Here is a 22,346-nt window from a genome sequence, read left to right on the forward strand (position 1 = left end):
TCGCTAGCTGCCGCCCTGCTCCAGGGATATGATTGATTTTATTTTTCTTCTTTTTTTGAGAGAGATAAAGCAACTTTTATTTTACTCCTGATTGGATTTTCCCCGTAATCACACACAGATGTTTTTGAAAATGAGCTGATTTCTTTGTAACACAAAGTTGTGTTATTTTTCATAGATCATCATCTCATCAGGTCTCAGTTTCACCTCTGATATGAAAAATTTTGATCTTGTGATTTGAGGATTTGGTTTCATTCATCATCATCATCATCAAGTCACTCACTCTCACTGTGTGCTGATCACAACTATACACAGTTGAGTGATCAGCATGAGGAAGTGAATACTGCAGAGAATATGTTTGTAATCAAATGAATGACGGTCAGATGAAACACTTCAGGTTTGTTGGGTGCATCTTGTGATATTTTTGGGTACTTTCTTTGCATGGTAATACCCGGAGGTCTTCTCCTCCCGTCAGTCCCTTTTTATTTATCCTGCAGTCTTTCGCCAACGTCTCTCTTTATCTTGTTGTTTCCCACTGGGAGTTTCCCTCTCTGAAATTCAGCTGACCTGTGCTTCAAACGAATTTTGAAATAGAAAAGAGGCAAATCACACTGGAATGACCTTTAAATAGTTCTAGTTTCTTTTCTCACAGTAAAAAAGGAACGAGCCAGCTGCTGTTCTTGTATCGGTGACCCAAAACATCCTGTGCAGTGGTGGTTCTGGTCACTCATTTGCCTTTTACCGCGGATTAGTAATGATGCATAAAGACGTCATGTTTTCAAGTGATGATGTGGACAAGGTTGGCTGACCTTTGACCAATGTTTTAAAAAAATACAGATGTGTAAGATGGTGACACTATCTGATCAATAATGCACTTTAACTGGACAAAAGTCATGAAAACAGAGACACATCTCCCACTGAGGGGTAAGTTTAGAGAATATCTGTCGGGATGTCCCCTTCTTCCAGGATATGTCTTATTAAATCATTTAAGTGACCTCTCCAACAAAAACACTATGACAGGACTTTTTGTAGAAAGCACAGCCAGACATAGTTGTTATAATTGTGATGCAGCACAGTGCCCCCCTGTGGTATACAGTGTTATTCAGGAATCAACAGTTTGTTTTGAGCCCCTTTAGATGCATTTAAAAGAAGAAGCAGGACACCCAGCACAATGTTTATCTTGGGAACAGCCCTTTAAAATCAGGACTGACAAAAATTTCTTCATCTTGAATCTGTGAACCTCTGCGCTGCAGCAGATTTACTCAACTCTTCACATCCATTTGTATTTTGTTCATGGAGAGACATCAAAAACAAGACATACTTAAAATCTCCTTTATTTTTCTCACAAGAAATATACCTAAGCTGTTGAGGTTTATATATATTGAAATAAGAAAATTCTGTAGCTACATTTAAAGTTGCTTCCTTTGGATATTCATGACATTATCTATGGCAGAGTAGCCACAGTAACAACAACAATAACAGCGTGTACACCTACAGTATGACTCTGGACAGGTGTGGTGTGATGGTTAGTTGATGTACATCATTTACAAGACAATCACTGATATTGTCTGCAGGTCTACATGGCAGAGCAGACACAAGCTGCTGATCGCTACAAGTCATTTGGCTCTTTACACTCACAGTTATTAGCAATCACAATAATGTTACACAATCAGTCATCAAGCTAACGATAACACAGATTAGGAATCCAAACTCACTGTTAAAATGAATACCCTCGCTACGGTTGTGACACAGTGACATATTCTCATTCAGAGGAGCATTTGATGTGTTTGTGCTTCTGTGTGTGACGTGTGAACACACTCCTGCAGTGGTGTTGATTTCAGGCAGGAACTTGCAGTCTCATAAGTCACATAATACTGGTGCCGTCTTCGCAGGATCAAAGCTGCGATGTAAACTTTAGGCCCAGATCTGCATGAGAGAAGCGAGAAGAATGATACGGGTTCAATCATAAAACAAGCACAAGTCACAAGCACAAGAACCTCAACATACATAAGTACGGAAGCCCTGAGGGGCAAGGGGGCCGTTTTTTTTCCTGGTGCTCCTTTTTTCGTGTGTCAAGCCGAGTGAAAAAAAGATTTTTTCATGTGTCGACCCGAGTGAAAAAAAACGTTTTTTCATGTGTCGACCGAGTGAAAAAAAGATTTTTTCATGTGTTGAGCCGAGTGAAAAAAAACTTTTTTCATGTGTCGAGCCGAGTGAAAACAACGTTTTTCCCGGTTGAATTTTTTTTTTCGTGTCAAGCCGAGTGAGAAAACTTTTTTTTTTCCGTGCGTCAGCCAAGTGAAAAAACATTTTTTTCATGTGTCGACCCGAGTGAAAAAAAGATTTTTTTGTGTGTCTGTCAACCCGAGTGAAAAAACGTTTTTTCATGTGTCGACCCGAGTGAAAAAACGTTTTTTCATGTGTCGAGCCGAGTGAAAAAACGTTTTTGTCATGTGTCGAGCCGAGTGAAAAAACGTTTTTGTCATGTGCCGAGCCGAGTGAAAACAACTTTTTTCCCGGTTGAATTTTTTTTTCGTGTGTCAAGCCGAGTGAAAAAAAGATTTTTTCATGTGTCGACCCGAGTGAAAAAAACGTTTTTTCATGTGTCGACCCGAGTGAAAAAAACATTTTTTCATGTGTCGAGCCGAGTGAAAAAAACATTTTTTCATGTGTCGAGCCGAGTGAAAACAACTTTTTTGTCATGTGTCGAGCCGAGTGAAAAAAGATTTTTTTTTGTGTCGAGCCGAGTGAAAAAACGTTTTTGTCATGTGTCGAGCCGAGTGAAAACAACTTTTTTCCCGGTTGAATTTTTTTTCCGTGTGTCGAGCCGAGTGAAAAAAAACGTTTTTTCGTGTGTCGAGCCGATTGAAAAAAGATTTTTTTTTGTGTCGAGCCGAGTGAAAAAACGTTTTTGTCATGTGTCGAGCCGAGTGAAAAAAACGTTTTTTCATGTGTCGAGCCGAGTGAAAAAAACGTTTTTTCATGTGTCGAGCCGAGTGAAAACAACTTTTTTCAGAGTGAAAAAAACGTTTTTTCATGTGTCGAGCCGAGTGAAAAAAAACGTTTTTTTCATGTGTCGAGCGAGTGAAAAAAACGTTTTTTCATGTGTCGAGCCGAGTGAAAACAACTTTTTTCCCGGTTGAATTTTTTTTTTCGTGTGTCAAGCCGAGTGAAAAAAAGATTTTTTCATGTTTCGAGCCGAGTGAAAAAAACGTTTTTTCATGTGTCGAGCCGAGTGAAAACAACTTTTTTCCCGGTTGAATTTTTTTTTCGTGTGTCGAGCCGAGTGAAAAAAACGTTTTTTCATGTTTCGAGCCGAGTGAAAAAAAGATTTTTTTGTGTCGAGCCAAGTGAAAACAACTTTTTCCCGGTTGAATTTTTTTTTCGTGTGTCGAGCCGAGTGAAAAAAACGTTTTTGTCATGTTTCGAGCCGAGTGAAAAAACGTTTTTGTCATGTGTCGACCCGAGTGAAAAAAATTTTTCTTCATGTGTCGAGCCGAGTGAAAAAAAGATTTTTTTGTGTGTCAAGCCGAGTGAAAAAAACATTTTTTCATGTGTCGAGCCGAGTGAAAACAACTTTTTTCCCGGTTGAATTTTTTTTGTCATGTGTCGAGCCGAGTGAAAAAAAGATTTTTTTGTGTGTCAAGCCGAGTGAAAAAAACATTTTTTTCATGTGTCGAGCCGAGTGAAAACAACTTTTTTCTCGGTTGAATTTTTTTTTCGTGTCAAGCCGAGTGAAAAAACTTTTTTTTCATGTGTCGAGCCGAGTGAAAACAACTTTTTTCTCGGTTGAATTTTTTTTTTCGTGTCAAGCCGAGTGAAAAAACGTTTTTTTCATGTGTCGACCCGAGTGAAAAAAAGATTTTTTCATGTGTCGAGCCGAGTGAAAAAAAGTTTTTTCATGTGTCGAGCCGAGTGAAAAAACTTTTTTCCCGGTTGAATTTTTTTTGTCATGTGTCGAGCCGAGTGAAAAAAATATTTTTTTGTGTGTCAAGCCGAGTGAAAAACGTTTTTGTCATGTTTCGAGCCGAGTGAAAACAACTTTTTTCCCCATTGAATTTGTTTTCGTGTGTTGAGCTGAGTGAAAAAAACGTTTTTGTCATGTGTCGAGCCGAGTGAAAAAAACATTTTTTCATGTGTCGAGCAGAGTGAAAAAAACATTTTTTCATGTGTCGAGCCGAGTGAAAAAAACATTTTTTCATGTGTCGAGCCGAGTGAAAACAACTTTTTTCCCGGTTGAATTTTTTTGTCATGTGTCGAGCCGAGTGAAAAAAACATTTTTTCATGTGTCGAGCAGAGTGAAAAAAGATTTTTTCATGTGTCGAGCAGAGTGAAAAAAAGATTTTTTTGTGTGTCAAGCCGAGTGAAAAAAACGTTTTTTTCATGTGTCGAGCCGAGTGAAAAAAAGATTTTTTCATGTGAAAACAACTTTTTTCCCGGTTGAATTTTTTTTGTCATGTGTCGAGCCGAGTGAAAAAAACATTTTTTCATGTGTCGAGCCGAGTGAAAAAAAACATTTTTTCATGTGTCGAGCAGAGTGAAAAAAAGATTTTTTTGTGTGTCAAGCCGAGTGAAAAAACGTTTTTTTCATGTGTCGAGCCGAGTGAAAAAAAGATTTTTTCATGTGAAAACAACTTTTTTTCATGTGTCGACCCGAGTGAAAGAAAGATTTTTTCATGTGTCAACCCGAGTGAAAAAAAGATTTTTTCATGTGTCAACCCGAGTGAAAAAAAGATTTTTTCGTGTGTTGAGCCGAGTGAAAAAACGTTTTTGTCATGTGTCGACCCGAGTGAAAAAAACATTTTTTCATGTGTCGAGCTGAGTGAAAAAAGATTTTTTTGTGTGTCAAGCCGAGTGAAAAAACGTTTTTTTCATGTGTCGACCCGAGTGAAAAAAACATTTTTTCATGTGTCGAGCCGAGTGAAAAAAACATTTTTTCATGTGTCGAGCCGAGTGAAAAAACTTTTTTTTCATGTGTCGAGCCGAGTGAAAACAACTTTTTTCCCGGTTGAATTTTTTTTCCGTGTGTCGAGCCGAGTGAAAAAAACGTTTTTTCGTGTGTCGAGCCGATTGAAAAAAGATTTTTTTTTGTGTCGAGCCGAGTGAAAAAACGTTTTTGTCATGTGTCGAGCCGAGTGAAAAAAACGTTTTTTCATGTGTCGAGCCGAGTGAAAAAAACGTTTTTTCATGTGTCGAGCCGAGTGAAAACAACTTTTTTCAGAGTGAAAAAAACGTTTTTTCATGTGTCGAGCCGAGTGAAAAAAACGTTTTTTCATGTGTCGAGCCGAGTGAAAAAAACGTTTTTTCATGTGTCGAGCCGAGTGAAAACAACTTTTTTCCCGGTTGAATTTTTTTTTCGTGTGTCAAGCCGAGTGAAAAAAAGATTTTTTCATGTTTCGAGCCGAGTGAAAAAAACGTTTTTTCATGTGTCGAGCCGAGTGAAAACAACTTTTTTCCCGGTTGAATTTTTTTTTCGTGTGTCGAGCCGAGTGAAAAAAACGTTTTTTCATGTTTCGAGCCGAGTGAAAAAAAGATTTTTTTGTGTCGAGCCAAGTGAAAACAACTTTTTCCCGGTTGAATTTTTTTTTCGTGTGTCGAGCCGAGTGAAAAAAACGTTTTTGTCATGTTTCGAGCCGAGTGAAAAAACGTTTTTGTCATGTGTCGACCCGAGTGAAAAAAATTTTTCTTCATGTGTCGAGCCGAGTGAAAAAAAGATTTTTTTGTGTGTCAAGCCGAGTGAAAAAAACATTTTTTCATGTGTCGAGCCGAGTGAAAACAACTTTTTTCCCGGTTGAATTTTTTTTGTCATGTGTCGAGCCGAGTGAAAAAAAGATTTTTTTGTGTGTCAAGCCGAGTGAAAAAAACATTTTTTTCATGTGTCGAGCCGAGTGAAAACAACTTTTTTCTCGGTTGAATTTTTTTTTTCGTGTCAAGCCGAGTGAAAAAACTTTTTTTTCATGTGTCGAGCCGAGTGAAAACAACTTTTTTCTCGGTTGAATTTTTTTTTTCGTGTCAAGCCGAGTGAAAAAACGTTTTTTTCATGTGTCGACCCGAGTGAAAAAAAGATTTTTTCATGTGTCGAGCCGAGTGAAAAAAAGTTTTTTCATGTGTCGAGCCGAGTGAAAAAACTTTTTTCCCGGTTGAATTTTTTTTGTCATGTGTCGAGCCGAGTGAAAAAAATATTTTTTTGTGTGTCAAGCCGAGTGAAAAACGTTTTTGTCATGTTTCGAGCCGAGTGAAAACAACTTTTTTCCCCATTGAATTTGTTTTCGTGTGTTGAGCTGAGTGAAAAAACGTTTTTGTCATGTGTCGAGCCGAGTGAAAAAAACATTTTTTCATGTGTCGAGCAGAGTGAAAAAAACATTTTTTCATGTGTCGAGCCGAGTGAAAAAAACATTTTTTCATGTGTCGAGCCGAGTGAAAACAACTTTTTTCCCGGTTGAATTTTTTTTGTCATGTGTCGAGCTGAGTGAAAAAAAGATTTTTTTGTGTGTCAAGCCGAGTGAAAAAACGTTTTTTTCATGTGTCGAGCCGAGTGAAAAAAAGATTTTTTCATGTGAAAACAACTTTTTTTCATGTGTCGACCCGAGTGAAAGAAAGATTTTTTCATGTGTCAACCCGAGTGAAAAAAAGATTTTTTCATGTGTCAACCCGAGTGAAAAAAAGATTTTTTCGTGTGTTGAGCCGAGTGAAAAAACGTTTTTGTCATGTGTCGACCCGAGTGAAAAAAACATTTTTTCATGTGTCGAGCTGAGTGAAAAAAAGATTTTTTTGTGTGTCAAGCCGAGTGAAAAAACGTTTTTTTCATGTGTCGACCCGAGTGAAAAAAACATTTTTTCATGTGTCGAGCCGAGTGAAAAAAACATTTTTTCATGTGTCGAGCCGAGTGAAAAAACTTTTTTTTCATGTGTCGAGCCGAGTGAAAACAACTTTTTTCCCGGTTGAATTTTTTTTCCGTGTGTCGAGCCGAGTGAAAAAAACGTTTTTTTCGTGTGTCGAGCCGATTGAAAAAAGATTTTTTTTTGTGTCGAGCCGAGTGAAAAAACGTTTTTGTCATGTGTCGAGCCGAGTGAAAAAAACGTTTTTTCATGTGTCGAGCCGAGTGAAAAAAACGTTTTTTCATGTGTCGAGCCGAGTGAAAACAACTTTTTTCAGAGTGAAAAAAAACGTTTTTTCATGTGTCGAGCCGAGTGAAAAAAACGTTTTTTCATGTGTCGAGCCGAGTGAAAAAAACGTTTTTTCATGTGTCGAGCCGAGTGAAAACAACTTTTTTCCGGTTGAATTTTTTTTTCGTGTGTCAAGCCGAGTGAAAAAAAGATTTTTTCATGTTTCGAGCCGAGTGAAAAAAACGTTTTTTCATGTGTCGAGCCGAGTGAAAACAACTTTTTTCCCGGTTGAATTTTTTTTTCGTGTGTCGAGCCGAGTGAAAAAAACGTTTTTTCATGTTTCGAGCCGAGTGAAAAAAAGATTTTTTTTGTGTCGAGCCAAGTGAAAACAACTTTTTCCCGGTTGAATTTTTTTTTCGTGTGTCGAGCCGAGTGAAAAAAACGTTTTTGTCATGTTTCGAGCCGAGTGAAAAAACGTTTTTGTCATGTGTCGACCCGAGTGAAAAAATTTTTTTTTCATGTGTCGAGCCGAGTGAAAAAAAGATTTTTTTGTGTGTCAAGCCGAGTGAAAAAAACATTTTTTCATGTGTCGAGCCGAGTGAAAACAACTTTTTTCCCGGTTGAATTTTTTTTGTCATGTGTCGAGCCGAGTGAAAAAAAGATTTTTTTGTGTGTCAAGCCGAGTGAAAAAAACATTTTTTTCATGTGTCGAGCCGAGTGAAAACAACTTTTTTCTCGGTTGATTTTTTTTTTCGTGTCAAGCCGAGTGAAAAAACGTTTTTTTCATGTGTCGACCCGAGTGAAAAAAAGATTTTTTCATGTGTCGAGCCGAGTGAAAAAAAGTTTTTTCATGTGTCGAGCCGAGTGAAAAAACTTTTTTCCCGGTTGAATTTTTTTTGTCATGTGTCGAGCCGAGTGAAAAAAATATTTTTTTGTGTGTCAAGCCGAGTGAAAAACGTTTTTGTCATGTTTCGAGCCGAGTGAAAACAACTTTTTTCCCCATTGAATTTGTTTTCGTGTGTTGAGCTGAGTGAAAAAACGTTTTTGTCATGTGTCGAGCCGAGTGAAAAAAACATTTTTTCATGTGTCGAGCAGAGTGAAAAAAACATTTTTTCATGTGTCGAGCCGAGTGAAAAAAACATTTTTTCATGTGTCGAGCCGAGTGAAAACAACTTTTTTCCCGGTTGAATTTTTTTTGTCATGTGTCGAGCTGAGTGAAAAAAAGATTTTTTTGTGTGTCAAGCCGAGTGAAAAAACGTTTTTTTCATGTGTCGAGCCGAGTGAAAAAAAGATTTTTTCATGTGAAAACAACTTTTTTTCATGTGTCGACCCGAGTGAAAGAAAGATTTTTTCATGTGTCAACCCGAGTGAAAAAAAGATTTTTTCATGTGTCAACCCGAGTGAAAAAAAGATTTTTTCGTGTGTTGAGCCGAGTGAAAAAACGTTTTTGTCATGTGTCGACCCGAGTGAAAAAAACATTTTTTCATGTGTCGAGCTGAGTGAAAAAAAGATTTTTTTGTGTGTCAAGCCGAGTGAAAAAACGTTTTTTTTCATGTGTCGACCAGAGTGAAAAAAACATTTTTTCATGTGTCGAGCCGAGTGAAAAAAATATTTTTTTGTGTGTCAAGCCGAGTGAAAAAAACATTTTTTCATGTGTCGAGCCGAGTGAAAACAACTTTTTTCCCGGTTGAATTTTTTTTGTCATGTGTCGAGCTGAGTGAAAAAAAGATTTTTTTGTGTGTCAAGCCGAGTGAAAAAACGTTTTTTTCATGTGTCGACCCGAGTGAAAAAAACATTTTTTCATGTGTCGAGCCGAGTGAAAAAAACTTTTTTTCATGTGTCGAGCCGAGTGAAAAAACTTTTTTTTCATGTGTCGAGCCGAGTGAAAAAACTTTTTTTTCCCGTGTGTCAAGCCGAGTGAAAAAACTTTTTTTTCATGTGTCGACCCGAGTGAAAAAAAGATTTTTTCATGTGTCGAGCCGAGTGAAAAAAAGATTTTTTCGTGTGTCGAGCCGAGTGAAAAAAAGATTTTTTTGTGTCGAGCCGAGTGAAAAAACTTTTTTCCCGGTTGAATTTTTTTTTCGTGTGTCGAGCCGAGTGAAAAAAACGTTTTTTCATGTTTCGAGCCGAGTGAAAAAAAGATTTTTTCATGTGTCGAGCCGAGTGAAAAAAAGATTTTTTTGTGTGTCAAGCCGAGTGAAAAAACGTTTTTTTCATGTGTCGACCCGAGTGAAAAAAACATTTTTTCATGTGTCGAGCCGAGTGAAAAAAACATTTTTTCATGTGTCGAGCCGAGTGAAAAAACTTTTTTTTCATGTGTCGAGCCGAGTGAAAACAACTTTTTTCCCGGTTGAATTTTTTTTGTCATGTGTCGACCCGAGTGAAAAAAAGATTTTTTCATGTGTCGAGCCGAGTGAAAAAACTTTTTTCCCGGTTGAATTTTTTTTGTCATGTGTCGAGCCGAGTGAAAAAAATATTTTTTTGTGTGTCAAGCCGAGTGAAAAACGTTTTTGTCATGTTTCGAGCCGAGTGAAAACAACTTTTTTCCCCATTGAATTTGTTTTCGTGTGTTGAGCTGAGTGAAAAAACGTTTTTTTCATGTGTCGACCCGAGTGAAAAAATGTTTTTGTCATGTTTCGAGCCGAGCGAAAAAACGTTTTTTTCATGTGTCAAGCCGACTGAAAAGATGTTTTTTTTCACAAGGGAATTTTTTTTTCACGTGTCGAGCCGATTGAAAAAATGTTTTTTTTCAAATGTTCTACCCGTGACATTAAGGGCAGCTTAGTGTCATGTTTGACACATTCCTTGCCAAAAGAAACATGACAGTCATGTTACATAACTTGTTAACATATAATAGATGCATGTTGTGTTTGGAGTGCAGAGAGAAATGAAAACTCCCCTGAACGAACATCATCTTATTTAGGACATGAGTAGTTGTGCACTTCTGCCTCTTGTGGTCAAAATGAGTATTACAGAAAGAAACAATTGAGCCTTAGCTCCCCTGGAAAAATGTATTTTTCAGTGGGTTTCACACACAAGAAGAAAAAAAAAGTTTCGCCCGTGAAAAAATGTTTTTTTCACTCGGCTCGACACATGAACATTGTCTTTTTCTCCCTTGCTGCTAAGGGCTTCTATACATAACCCTTGTCGGGACATCTAAGTCTTACTATTATCCTGTTGTATACTTGAGTGGCTGTGAAAAAAAGTTATAAACAAATAAGTAGTGCGGGGAAAGTCCTGCTCACCCGTAAGGTGTTGTCCCAGGAGGCCGAGCAGAGCGCCGTGCCATCAGGGGACAATCTCACTCTGCTGATTCGGTTTTCGTGACCAAACAGGATGGAGAGACGATTTCCCTTCAGAACGTCCCACACGTTGATGGTGTAGTCATTATAACCAGCAAAAAGCAGGCGACCTGGGGGCCGAAAGGAAAGTGAGAGAAAACGGAAGTGGGGAATTTGGAATAAGAGGAAGTGGACCCAGATCGGTTGAAATTGTGACATCACGTTTTTCCTTGAAAAATATAATTTATTCGTGTTAAATACTGTATTACTGAACTGTAAACTTTCCCAGTAGCTGATGAGTAATACATATTATTCAATACACTATCGATGAAGGTAAAGTTCAAAATGTCATTCTCTGAACCTTTATTCAAAGCAAGACCAAATTTACTGATACCATGACTTAATTTAATGTGCTTTACAAACTTCGTACCACTCATAGAGAAGTCCACAGTAGAAGCACCAAATATGATGCTGTCCTTCTGGTAGACGGCTACCTCACGATCAGCTCGCAGGTCATAAAAACGGCACTGAGGAACAGAAACAAACAGTCATACTATTACAGTATATCACAGAAATAGGTTCTGGTTATTGTTTAGCTCATCAGTACACATTGCTGATGGACCCAAAGGAATGGCATCAGTACATGTTCAGGAATATTTGTATGTGTTTGACAGGTGTTGACGCACTGAGGATGTTGATTTAAAAAACAGGACACATCACAACAAACTGATAAGGACGTCAATATGACGTGACTCACCGTGGAATCGTCAGAAGCAGAAGCAAATGCATCTCCACTCGGGTAGTACCTGAGCACACATGACAGAGGGGAGAATTAGATGTATTGCTGCACCAGTGAGCTTTCTATATCAGAGAAACTTTTTAAACAAATGAGTAATTCATGGCCTTACAATAACACAGAAGTTGAACATGGCTGATGCTTGTGTTCCCTTTTGTACAACTCCAAGTCTCAACTTCATCAACATTTAGAGATTCTTTAACACAACATCTCTTCTCCTTTTACAGATATTTTGCACAATAAATTAAAAAAAAACATCCATGAAAAGCTCAAATGTGAACACGCAACCAAAGTGCATCACTTTTCACAAGCTTACAATGAAATAAAGCACAAATATATGGCTCAAGACTTTCTGTCATTTGCCTAAAATAACTCAATAGTGGTCCCGAACTGCAATCAAAACAAATTTGGTCAAGTGGGAAGCTGGATTTAAAAGTAATTTTCGATCAGATCAAAAGCAAATTCCATTGAAACATGATTTAAAGAAAGGGCACTACAATATCTTATTGATTAAAAACAAAACAGTTGAAGGGTAGCAAAGTGCCTCAGATAGATTTTGATACTGAGCATGTGCACAGACACGCGAGGTGCCTCCTTTTATTATAAATTCTGATGATCTAGGATGGAATTTAATCATTTAGGTCAGCTTTTGTAATATTAATAGAAGAAGTAGAAGTACCAATATTACTACCACTTGTACTCTTCCCCTCTGTAACAATAGTTTGATGCGTCATATCTGTTGCGTAAATGTACTTTTTAAGAGAGACACTGTGAGACTTTAGTTTTTTTTAAAGAGCTGGACTCACTTTACACAGTTGATGTCGGACTCGTGGCTCTCGAAAGACTGAATGTTCTGTCCAGAGCGCATGTCCCACACGTTGGCCTTCTTATCACAGCCCTGATAACACACATGCAAAGACACACACAGACACACACACACACACACACACATTAGAGACATAACTATTGTTGCTGTCCTGTAAAGATCTACTTTCTTTAAAAAGTGTCAGTTTTTCATGAAAAGTCCTCATCCAAGGAACACTTTAAAGTACGACCACACAAGTTTTCAAACAAACACAAAGACACACACTATCTCTCTCTCACCCCGGAGACAAAAGTGTTTCCAGTCTCAGATGGGGCGAGGTCCAGGGACAGGACATCAGATGTGTGACCATGGAAGCTCTGCAGCAGCTGTCCGCTCTCCACATCCCACAAGGCACATGTGCCGTCACCACTGGAGGTCAGGAGCTAACACACACACATATATACATACACATGCATACAAGAGCACGTGCACACCACATATGTTTGTCACACATGCACAAAAAACACAAAGACAAAACAATCAACAATGTGAAAACATGAAGCTTCATCCTCCAGAAGTATTTTGGAGCGAGGGTAAGACATGGATGTTCGGTTTATTTTAAATTTTTTAACATTTTCTAACCCAAATTCATCTCGTCATGGAAGTTGTTCTTCGTTTATAAACACTGTAGTAAGGATTACTGAGGGAGCCATCAGAGAGGGATTTTGATGGGTAAATTCTGTGACCACAAAGACTGAACTAAAGGATGAAACTAGGCTGATTGGGTTTAATGTGACACTGCTGGTGGCGATAGAGAGAAAGAACATGGACCAATAGGTGATTTTAATAATTAAAAAGTGATTTATTAATTTTGAATGAATGTACTGTTCATGGGAAAGGATTTCAACAGAAAGGATTTGATTGATTCTAGATAAATCAAAGCATGTATTTTGTTGTATAAAATGCATATTATCAGAGTCATTTCTACGTCGTATATGACTTTGGAGACTGGCCTTGCTTTCATTTCTCACTTTTAACATTTAAAACTAGGAAACGAAACCAGTCTTGATTCAGACGAATTTAAATTTCATTGAAAATAAATTTCATGTGATCGCTTTGACCTCAACAGAGGCTTCAAAAGCAGAATACCATCACCAACTTCTGCTTTCTATAGTCTGTTTTAACAATAGCAGAGAAATACTGCAGAGCTCTTTACTATCATTTAACGTACGACTGTAGCTGTTGTTCGCTATACGCACACACACACACACACACATACAGTACACACAAACACATGCCATAAGCCAAAGGTCAGCTCAGCACCTCCCCGCTAACACAGACAACTCTCACTGTGCATCATGTTTCCAGCACACAAAATGGCAAAATGTCAGCGATTCCTCTGATGAAAACAGATTATGGGCACTTAGAGACACATGCAGACATCAGAGATCCCTGCTGGCTGCTGGATTAGAGAGCTCCTGCTGGATGACCTCAGGCACAAAAACACACCACATCCTGCCTGCACAGAGAGGTAGCTCCAGTTTCAACATGAATGCAATTATCAGTAAGCCACAATTACTGACACACACACACATACACACAGATGGGAACCTCACTGATCTCACAGAGAGCCTTTGCATCAGTCTGATTTTGCTTACCACCACCTGCATGTGACCATATATTAAATCCTTGCAGGGGGTTCTTTAAATTACCCAGTGATCATCCCACATGTAAACGACCTTTAATGAAAAAGTCATAACTCACAAGTCAGCTGTGATGGACACACACACACACACACACACACTGAGATGCATCGACACACAGACTTTAAGGGCTGCATGAAAACACGCAGCCGGTCTTTCAGAAAGTGTATGAAAACACTTTCTAAGCCCTCAATATAGTCCACAGCTTTGTGCTCCAAGGTCTATTTGAATGGTATAAAGGCTGTGAGCTCATGTACATGCGTGTGTCTTTGTGTGTGAGATGGCAGTTTGACAGAGGAGATGTGCGAGAACACATGCATGTGCGTGTCTGTGTGTTAAATGCTCCGCCCTCAGGTCAGTGTGCTCCACTCTTTCCTTGATAAAAGCCACTCAGTGTCTATTAATACACCCAGGATAGAGGACCATCACCCCCTCCTCTGCTCTTGTCTCTTTTCTGCCATCTCTTCTTCCTCCCTGTCCTCTGCCATTGTGCTCTTCTGCCTCGCTGAGGGCCAGACTGGAGTAAATTATTAAAGCAAAATTTCTCAGGTCGTCTCCCTCATGTTCTCCTTATGAATTTGTGCCCTGGCTTTCTTCCATCCTGTTGCCGACTCGCAGACACAGACAACAAAAAAGTCTAGTTGGTGCAGACTCATTGACTTACAGGAGATGCAAAGTCCTAAAATACAGTATTTGAAATAAATGTACAACATCTAAATAAAGTTGTCATGTTTTGGAGATTAAGTTGACAATAATCAAAAGCTAAGAACATTCAATGCATCAGTGGCTCGTTGGTCTAGGGGTATGATTCTCACTTCGGGTGTGAGAGGTCCCGGGTTCAAATCCCGGACGAGCCCTCGTGATGACAGTGCCTGTCTCTTTGTAATCAGTGGAAACAGTACAGTAAGGCACTATTGTACAGATTGAAAACTGCAGAATAGGCAGGCTTTAATTTAAGGTTGATACATCAGATCCTACTGTTATTGTTAACGAGTCGTGTATCAAATTTACAGGCTTGTAACTGGAGCTCACCTGCATGTCAGAGTTGGTGAACGTGCATCCTGATACATAGTTGGTGTGCATGGCGACCGACTTCTTCTTTGCGGCCAGGTTCTCGTTTTTGTCCAGTGACAGCGGGACCACTGAGCACTTGTTATCCAGTCCGCTGTCGAAGGAAATAAAAGCATCAGTGGTTAAATGATGGGTCTCATACCAGTGGAGGGGAACAGTTACTTATCACTAACTATTTAAGATTCAACAGAATACAGTTATGATGTGTGGATATACATGAACCAAGCTATAGTAGAAGATAAGTGAGTTAAATGAATGAACATTCCCTCCTTCCATTATGTGTCAGATTAAATACATTGAAAAAATCTAATCAATCTAATCTAATCTAATTTAGCGCCACTAGCAATCACCAATTGTAAACATCTACCAAACATTTACAGACAATTGAGCCATCCTATGCAAAATGAGTTATTGAACCATTTTAAATTTAAAGCGTTTTATTTTTAAGCTTAATTTTGAGAGCAAATGAAGAGGAAAGACAGCAAGGTCATGATGCAGCATGTGGTGAGTATAACAGGCTTGCATATGGGGCTTACGCTCCACCAGGTGAGCTACCAGGGCAGCACTCTTTCTATTGTTTTATTGTTTAACTAAGGCCTAATCCACATGTACAGGGGTATTTTTAGAAACGCATTTTTTTCCTCCTCTGGTTTCAGAGAAATTCTCGTCCACACCAACGGTTTGAAAACACAAACGCAAGCTGTCAAGCGCACGCCAAAGCAACAGGTGGCCATATAACCTCTACTGTAAGGCCAAGTTGGCGAATCAGAAGCCTGCCAAACAAAGGAGACAAGCCAAAATAAACACAGTTTTCCTGTCTAAACATAAACACTAAAAACAGCATTTCTGAATATCTCCACCCTGGCAGGAGTTTTCCAAAAGCTAATTTTTCAGTGACCTGAAACTCTGTTTATGTGTGTACAGAAGGCCAAAATGCATAAGAAATACCTGTGTACGTGTGTACAGTGCCTTCGGGCAATCTTTGCCCACTTGCTCTTATGTGTTTCTACTGTAATGTTTGGTCTGATGCAGCAGTTCCCTAAATCCAAGACATGTTTCTCCCAACAGGAGACAATAAAATAACCTTAACCTTAGAATTTAAAGTTACACTTGAGTACTATAACAGAATATCTCTTTCATTATCTGTGAGTTTCCTGGCGAATACGGTGTGCAAATCGCACTAAGAATGAGTATAAGCATCGCACCCCTAATTTGCTCAAGGTATCATGGGGGCTAAAAATACGATGGATAGTTTATAGTAGAAATATCCATTATATTTTATTTCACTTGACAGTGAGGTCGCTAATTGTTGTTGTTGAAAAAAAAAAAGAGTAGTAGTTCATTTAATCTCTATACTCACCCACATGCCACAGCTGTGCCTGAGGGAGCGTAAGCACACGCCATAACCCATGTACACGGCAGGGACACCCCATGTTCCTGTAACACACACACACACACACATATAACATTAGTAATTTGTTACTGTTAAGAAAATACACTCTCTTTAACAAGCATAAACCAACTAGACTCTTACACAGACGGACACAGCTGCAGTGAACCTGGATGTGGTGAGTATTAAAAGGGATTATGTGGTCATGTCTCCTCCATCAAGAGGCAGGATGGTTAAACCAGGCTGAACCCATTTAAGTGCACTCAGGCACACACACACACACACACACAGAGTCATTACAGGGGACAGATGGATAGATAATCTTTAAACGCATATTTCCATGTGATCGTGTTGCGCCCTCTCTCTCAGAGGAGTGTGGCAGCGGAGGATAACCCGCCCGCCCACTCAACACCAGTACATATGGTGAAGAGAACATGAGCATCTGAACATGTAAAGGAAATAAAGCCCACTTAGCCTTGCATAACAGAGCGGAGAGGGTAAGGTTAAATAGGGGCAGCGCTTCTGAAAGTAACAGTCCTATTAATTTTTTATCAAAAACAGTTCTGTGTTTACTTCTCTTGGATGAACACTCAACCCAACCTTTTAATTTATGATGACTGACATTATTTGAAGAAAAAGAGATAATACTTGCAGAAAGAAACGTCAAACTGAGCTCAAAATTATGTTTATTTTAAACATTAACAATGGATGGGGATAGTATTATTAAATTATTCAACATGTTTGCAGGTTTCTTAACTGAGTAATAAGGTTGCAGCTTAAATCTTTCAAATAAAATTTTAGAGTGGTCAATATAATTCTAGTTATACAGTCATATTAAGGGGTTTTCTGGGCATTTTTCTGTCCAAAAACATATTTTGAAAGTTTTCTTTCTTTCAAAGTAATGTAAACCTTATGATACTTTGTTTATGGTCATTTAGTACTCAAAGGAATTCACACTTTCTCTTTTACATGCACAAAAGCGCCACATAAACCTCTACCCACCTTATTAAGAGTGAACGCATCCCAGACGATCACTTTTCCATCCTAGATTACAAGAGAAATCAACATTACTTAAAAAAATAGAGTCCATATACTACAGTGCTACAAAGCATACAAATGAAACTGATGTGTCATACATACATACAAACTAATATTAGGTGAGATATTCCTCTTAATATACTGTATCACATCCGTATGTGTGTGCATGTGTATACCTGTGAAGAGCTGACCATACGACGTTTGTCTTTACACCAGTCCATGCACAGCACCTTGTTCCCATGACCCTTCAGCACACGCTTGGTCTTGATGGAAAGAGCACCAACCGCCTCTGCCTTCTCAGCCACCTGGTGCACTGAGGTACCACCACAAAAATACACAATTTAGTTTCGGGTTTTCGGGAACTTTTGACTACCAGCACAGGTGTAAGAATCCGTTACTCAGATCCGTTGTAAAAGTAAGAGTAGGAATATCCCAATGTATTACAAGTGGAAAAAAAAAAGCTCTGTATTTAAAAGCTTACTTAAAGCAGCTACAAGCCCCTGTGGACAAAACTGATAAAGATCTTGATCTGGCAAGCGTGTGCTTTGGTTTAAAAGTGAGTTAAAAGAAGAAGCAACATTTTTTAACTACTATTTTTCTTTTTTTAAAACATATAACAACATCAGTATTTAACTGAGACTGTTTTATAACTAGTTAAAAACTCCTTCTAGTACATTTAAGTAAAAGTAGGAATACCTCCGGGTTAAAAATTGCAAGTAAAAGCTCATTCATTCAAACCCAAACTGAAGTAAAAGTACAGAAACATCACTCTGTACTTTTACAGATTGTGGCAGATTTAAAGTAAAAGTTGAAGTACTGATTCAACTTCTTTACTCAAAAAGTAAAGTAATGTGCCTGTTTTGAACAACGTAAGCAGTAAAAAGTAGAGATACTTGTGTTAAAATGTAGGGAGTCAGAAAAGTAAATACTCAAGTAAAGTACAGAGGCCTGAAAAATCTACTTGAATACAGTCATGAAGTATTTGTACTTTGTTAGTTCCCACCTCTGACAATACTGACAGTGACAATATAGCCTACTGTTTATATGAGCAGCAGCTGGTGACTCACTAGTAGCTGGATTTTTATTTTTTTAATTAATGACAGTGAAATTTAATAATGTTTTATTTGAACAAATTCATATTTTATCCCTCCTGCCTCTCAAAAGTAAATGACAACAGTAGCTGTCAGATAAAAGCAGTAGAAGTAGTCTGTACAATACAACAGTAAATCACTCTGAAATGTAGAAAAATGGAGATACTCATGTAGCAAATACAGTAACTGAGTAAATGTACTTTTTTGTTAGCTAGTTACACATCAAACAACTGGCTCACAGTAACTGTGATGTTAGCATCACCACTCAGATTACTGTCGGTTCACCGCTGCGATGAAAACTGTGTTACATGTTTAAAAAGACGAGTTGACGAGCTGCCACCTGTCGAGGTTTCCCTCTTGTTTCCAGTTAAAACGCGCCGTGTCTCGGTGAAAATGTGACACAGTTGTTTTGTCGTTAGCTTCGGGACACTTACGCTCCACGTCGTTGAGTTTGCCCCGCTCCTCCTCCAGCTTCTTCTTCAGAGTCTCGGTCTCCCTTTTCAGAGTCGCCAGGGTTTCCCCTCTCTGGAGCCCCTGGCAGGCCATCTTTGAGGGGCGGCAGCCGCGGCGGAGCACCCAGAGAAGAGAGGAGGAAGGAGCGGAGAGAGGGAGGCGAACCACGGGACAAGGTGGACAGAGAGTCAGAGAGAGAGACACAGAGAGAGAGACAGAGAGAGACAGAGAGGGGACAGAGAGACAGACAGAGAGACAGAGAGACACAGAGAGACAGAGAGGGGACAGGACGGTTGTAGTCAGCGGGCTGGTGAGAGTGTCCTCGAGCGCGAGAGTGATGCTGCCGCGCGACTCAGCTAGTGCCCTGCTTCAGCCTCCCCCCTCCTCCCTCCATCCTGCTCCATCCTGCTCCTGCACCCTCCTCCCTCCATCCTGCTCCATCCTGCTCCTGCACCCTCCTCCCTCCATCCTGCTCCATTCTGCTCCTGCACCCTCCTCCCTCCCTCCTCCCTCCTCCATCCCCTCCAGCCTCCTCCCTCCTTCTCCTCCTCCATCCTCCTCCTCCTCCTCCTCCTCCATCCATCCTACATCCCATCCAGCCTCCTCCTCCTTCTCCTCCTCCATCCTCTTCTTCCTCCATCCCTCCTCCATCCCCTCCATCTTCCTCCTCCCTCCATCCTCTTCTTCCTCCATCCCTCCTCCATCCCCTCCATCCTCCTCCTCCCTCCATCCTCTTCTTCCTCCATCCCTCCTCCATCCCCTCCAGCCTCCTTCTCCTCCTCCATCCTCCATCCCTCCTCCATCCCTCCTCCATCCCCTCCATCCTCCTCCTCCTCCTCCACACTTCTCCCTCATTCCTGCTCCGTCCTCCTCCTCCTCCTATATTTATTTTTTCCATAACTGAATAAACCAGCTGTTCTCAGAGGAAAATAAGGTCACCAGAAAACTGTTTGAAGCAGAAAGGTGGCAGGGTCCGCCACATATAAACAAAGTAAAACAGCAAGGTCAGTTTGTTTATTCAGTTTATCAGTTCAAGAAAACAAAGAGTGTTTGTTTATTTTGTTTGTTTAGGCATAAAAAAAATAATCAGACAGTTAAGATCTTTCTCTTCTGATTAAAATGTATTCCCCAAAACTACATACTGCTCCTTTAAATATGTTGTGAAGCCTATTTCTTTCTGAAATAAAAAAAAAGATAATCGCTACAAACTTTTACAAAGCAGCAGAATACAACAGAAAATGGGAGAAAATATGCTCAAGTGAAGAGTTTGAATATATAAACCTGTCACACAAATTGTTGTTTTTTTGTTTTTGTTTTAAATTATCTTGTATTTCAATTTATATGAATTACTGAAGGGATCTGACAAAATGTTATTATCCACTTATAATGTCCACATTACTGATGATTATTGATCTACGGAAGCCCTAAAGAGCCATGCATTCATACATTTTATTTCCTCCGTTTTCCCCGTGATAACGAGTTAATTTCATTTGTTTTCTCGAGATCTCGAGTTATTATCTCGAAATAACAACTGAAATTAACTCGTTATCACGGGGAAAACGGAGGAAATAAAATGTATGAATGCGTGGCCCTTTAGGGCTTCCGTATTGATCAGAAATCTTGGTGTGTTAATATTTTGTGAGAGGACCTACAGTCAAAAATATTAAGATATATATTGTGTATCGTGGTTTAAGGCCCATAGAGCAGAGCCTTACTTTTCATATTCTGATTGGCTCATTTTCTCCGAGGGATCATTAAAATCTGATCTAATATAATCATTAAATCATGACAGAGAATGTATCGTAACAAGTTGTTTTTTTAAGCTTTATCTGCTCCTTCACTACTTTTATTACACTTTTCTTGCACAAATGTTTCAGTATTGTCCTTCAACACATTTAAACTCTCAGATAAAATTCCTCTGGGACAGTTTTCTGGTGTCAAGTGAGTAGTCGACAAAGAGCCACAGATCAGGAGGGGGCTCGGTGGCATGCATCTCTCTCTTCAAGGCCCTGATAACTTCCTGTGAGTGTGTCTGTGTGTGTGTGTGTGTGTGTGTGTGTGTGTGTGTGTGTGTGTGTGTGTTTTAGATACATTAATAGAGCTACGTGTCAAAAGGTGCTGCTGAGTGGTTTGTTCTCATTTTAACGGATGTCACGCAAAGTGTTGCGTGATCCTCATCAAACTAAAGACGCCTCTCACATCGCTCTTGTTACACATGCTCACAGATAAACAGACGAGTTGGATATGGCTGTGACTCGAGCTTTATTGTGAAAGGAAGACGTGACATACCACTTCCACGCAGAAGGAGCAGTAGTTGATGGGCTCAGTCTTGATGTAGATGTTAATGAGAGGACTCGGTTTCCCGCAGCACTCACAGGGGCCAAAGGTGGCCGCCACGAACGTCTGGTCACACATGGCTGCAGATGATCACCAACAAACCCTGTGGAGAACACACACACACACACACACACACAAACACAAAGATTAATTCAGTCAGGTTATTTTGTTTTATTGATCTCTGTGACCACTTGGTGTGTGTGTTTGTGTGAGTGTGTGGGTTAGGAGATAAGTAGTTGCTAATCTACTCTGGCCTGATCCTTCTCTGAGCACCAGGAGAGAAGAGGCAGCACAGCTATTCTGGGACCGGCACATGTCCAGTACAGGAGAGGACAGTACATGAGAGACACTTCACAAAATCAAATAACATCTACATGAACCGCACCCTTTGAGGCAGTTACTTATTTTTCCGATATAAACACCGGGGCTGCAGCTAACGATTATTATCTTTGTCGATGTCGATTACTTTCTCAAAGTGTTCAATGGTCAGAAATGTTGATCAGCGTCCAACATGACGTCAAATGTCTCGTCTTGTCCACAATTTAAAGATATTCAGTTTACTGTCACAGAGGAGCGAAGAAACCGGAAAGTATTCACATTCAAGAAGCTGGAAATTCAAGAATATTGACTTTTCTTTTCTTTAAAATGACTCAAACCGATTGTTTAATAGTTTACAAATTGATAAATCGTTTCAGCCCTTATATAAACATAAATATTGTGCATGTCCTCAGACACAATAATGCCGTAGCATACTGATATTTCCTTTGATTTGTTCTTTTACATTTTGCACAAATGTCAGAAAACATGTACGTATACAGACAAATACAACATCATTAGGAGATCACAGTCCCTCCATTAATACCAGCATCATACAGCCTAAACAATGTACATATAATACAATGTAATAATGTGATATTATGGAGTTATATGAGCAGTTTCAACTCAAACTGCGACATTAAGTTCATACAAGCGTCACTTATTGTAGAGGTAATCATTGAGTCATCTGTCAAACTCCATTTAATGATTTATTTTTCATTTACAGGCTGATTATGAACTGTTCACTCTCTACAGTCACATTTACACAGCTGTACTTCATAGACTTCAACCCACATGTAAACACAAAACACACCAACATCAGCCTACAGAATATTACTTCCACAGAAAAGGCGGCCATTTCAATGATAAAATCTTACCTCAGAAGAGAATTGATTTCCTTTGCACAGCAGGTATTTGTCTCTGTAGAACCAAACAGAGTTTTCCCAGGGAAGAGGATTGTGA

At 39.3% G+C, this 22,346-nt stretch overlaps 1 protein-coding gene and 1 non-coding gene across 2 annotated transcripts; one reads left to right on the forward strand and one right to left on the reverse strand.

The window, feature by feature from the left end:
- Positions 1-1,733: 1,733 nt before the first annotated feature.
- Positions 1,734-21,146, reverse strand: gnb5b (guanine nucleotide binding protein (G protein), beta 5b). Its single transcript, XM_073464288.1, has 12 exons — positions 21,021-21,146; positions 18,713-18,824; positions 17,364-17,500; positions 17,152-17,193; positions 16,120-16,196; positions 14,721-14,853; positions 12,285-12,428; positions 11,987-12,078; positions 11,142-11,190; positions 10,815-10,911; positions 10,349-10,515; positions 1,734-1,923 (listed from the first exon to the last, which is right to left on the reverse strand). The coding sequence occupies exons 1-12, from the start codon at positions 21,144-21,146 to the stop codon at positions 1,912-1,914; spliced, it is 1,188 nt and encodes a 395-aa protein (XP_073320389.1). The 3' UTR covers positions 1,734-1,911.
- trnap-cgg (transfer RNA proline (anticodon CGG)) lies at positions 14,474-14,545 on the forward strand. The gene has a single exon. It is a non-coding gene; the product is annotated as a tRNA-Pro (tRNA).
- Positions 21,147-22,346: the final 1,200 nt, after the last annotated feature.

This window comes from Pagrus major, chromosome 4 (genome assembly GCF_040436345.1).
Source record: "Pagrus major chromosome 4, Pma_NU_1.0".
Taxonomy (NCBI): domain Eukaryota; kingdom Metazoa; phylum Chordata; class Actinopteri; order Spariformes; family Sparidae; genus Pagrus; species Pagrus major.

Bases quoted from the DNA above. Each gene is read 5' to 3' on its own strand.
- gnb5b (XM_073464288.1), bottom strand. From the start codon at position 21,146: ATGTGTGACCAGACGTTCGTGGCGGCCACCTTTGGCCCCTGTGAGTGC. The intron at 16,197-17,151 runs GTGGGTAGAGGT...TGTGTGTTACAG, and splicing joins ATGCGTTCACTCTTAATAAG to GAACATGGGGTGTCCCTGCC. The intron at 10,516-10,814 runs GTACGAAGTTTG...TTCGGCCCCCAG, and splicing joins TGTGGACTTCTCTATGAGTG to GTCGCCTGCTTTTTGCTGGT.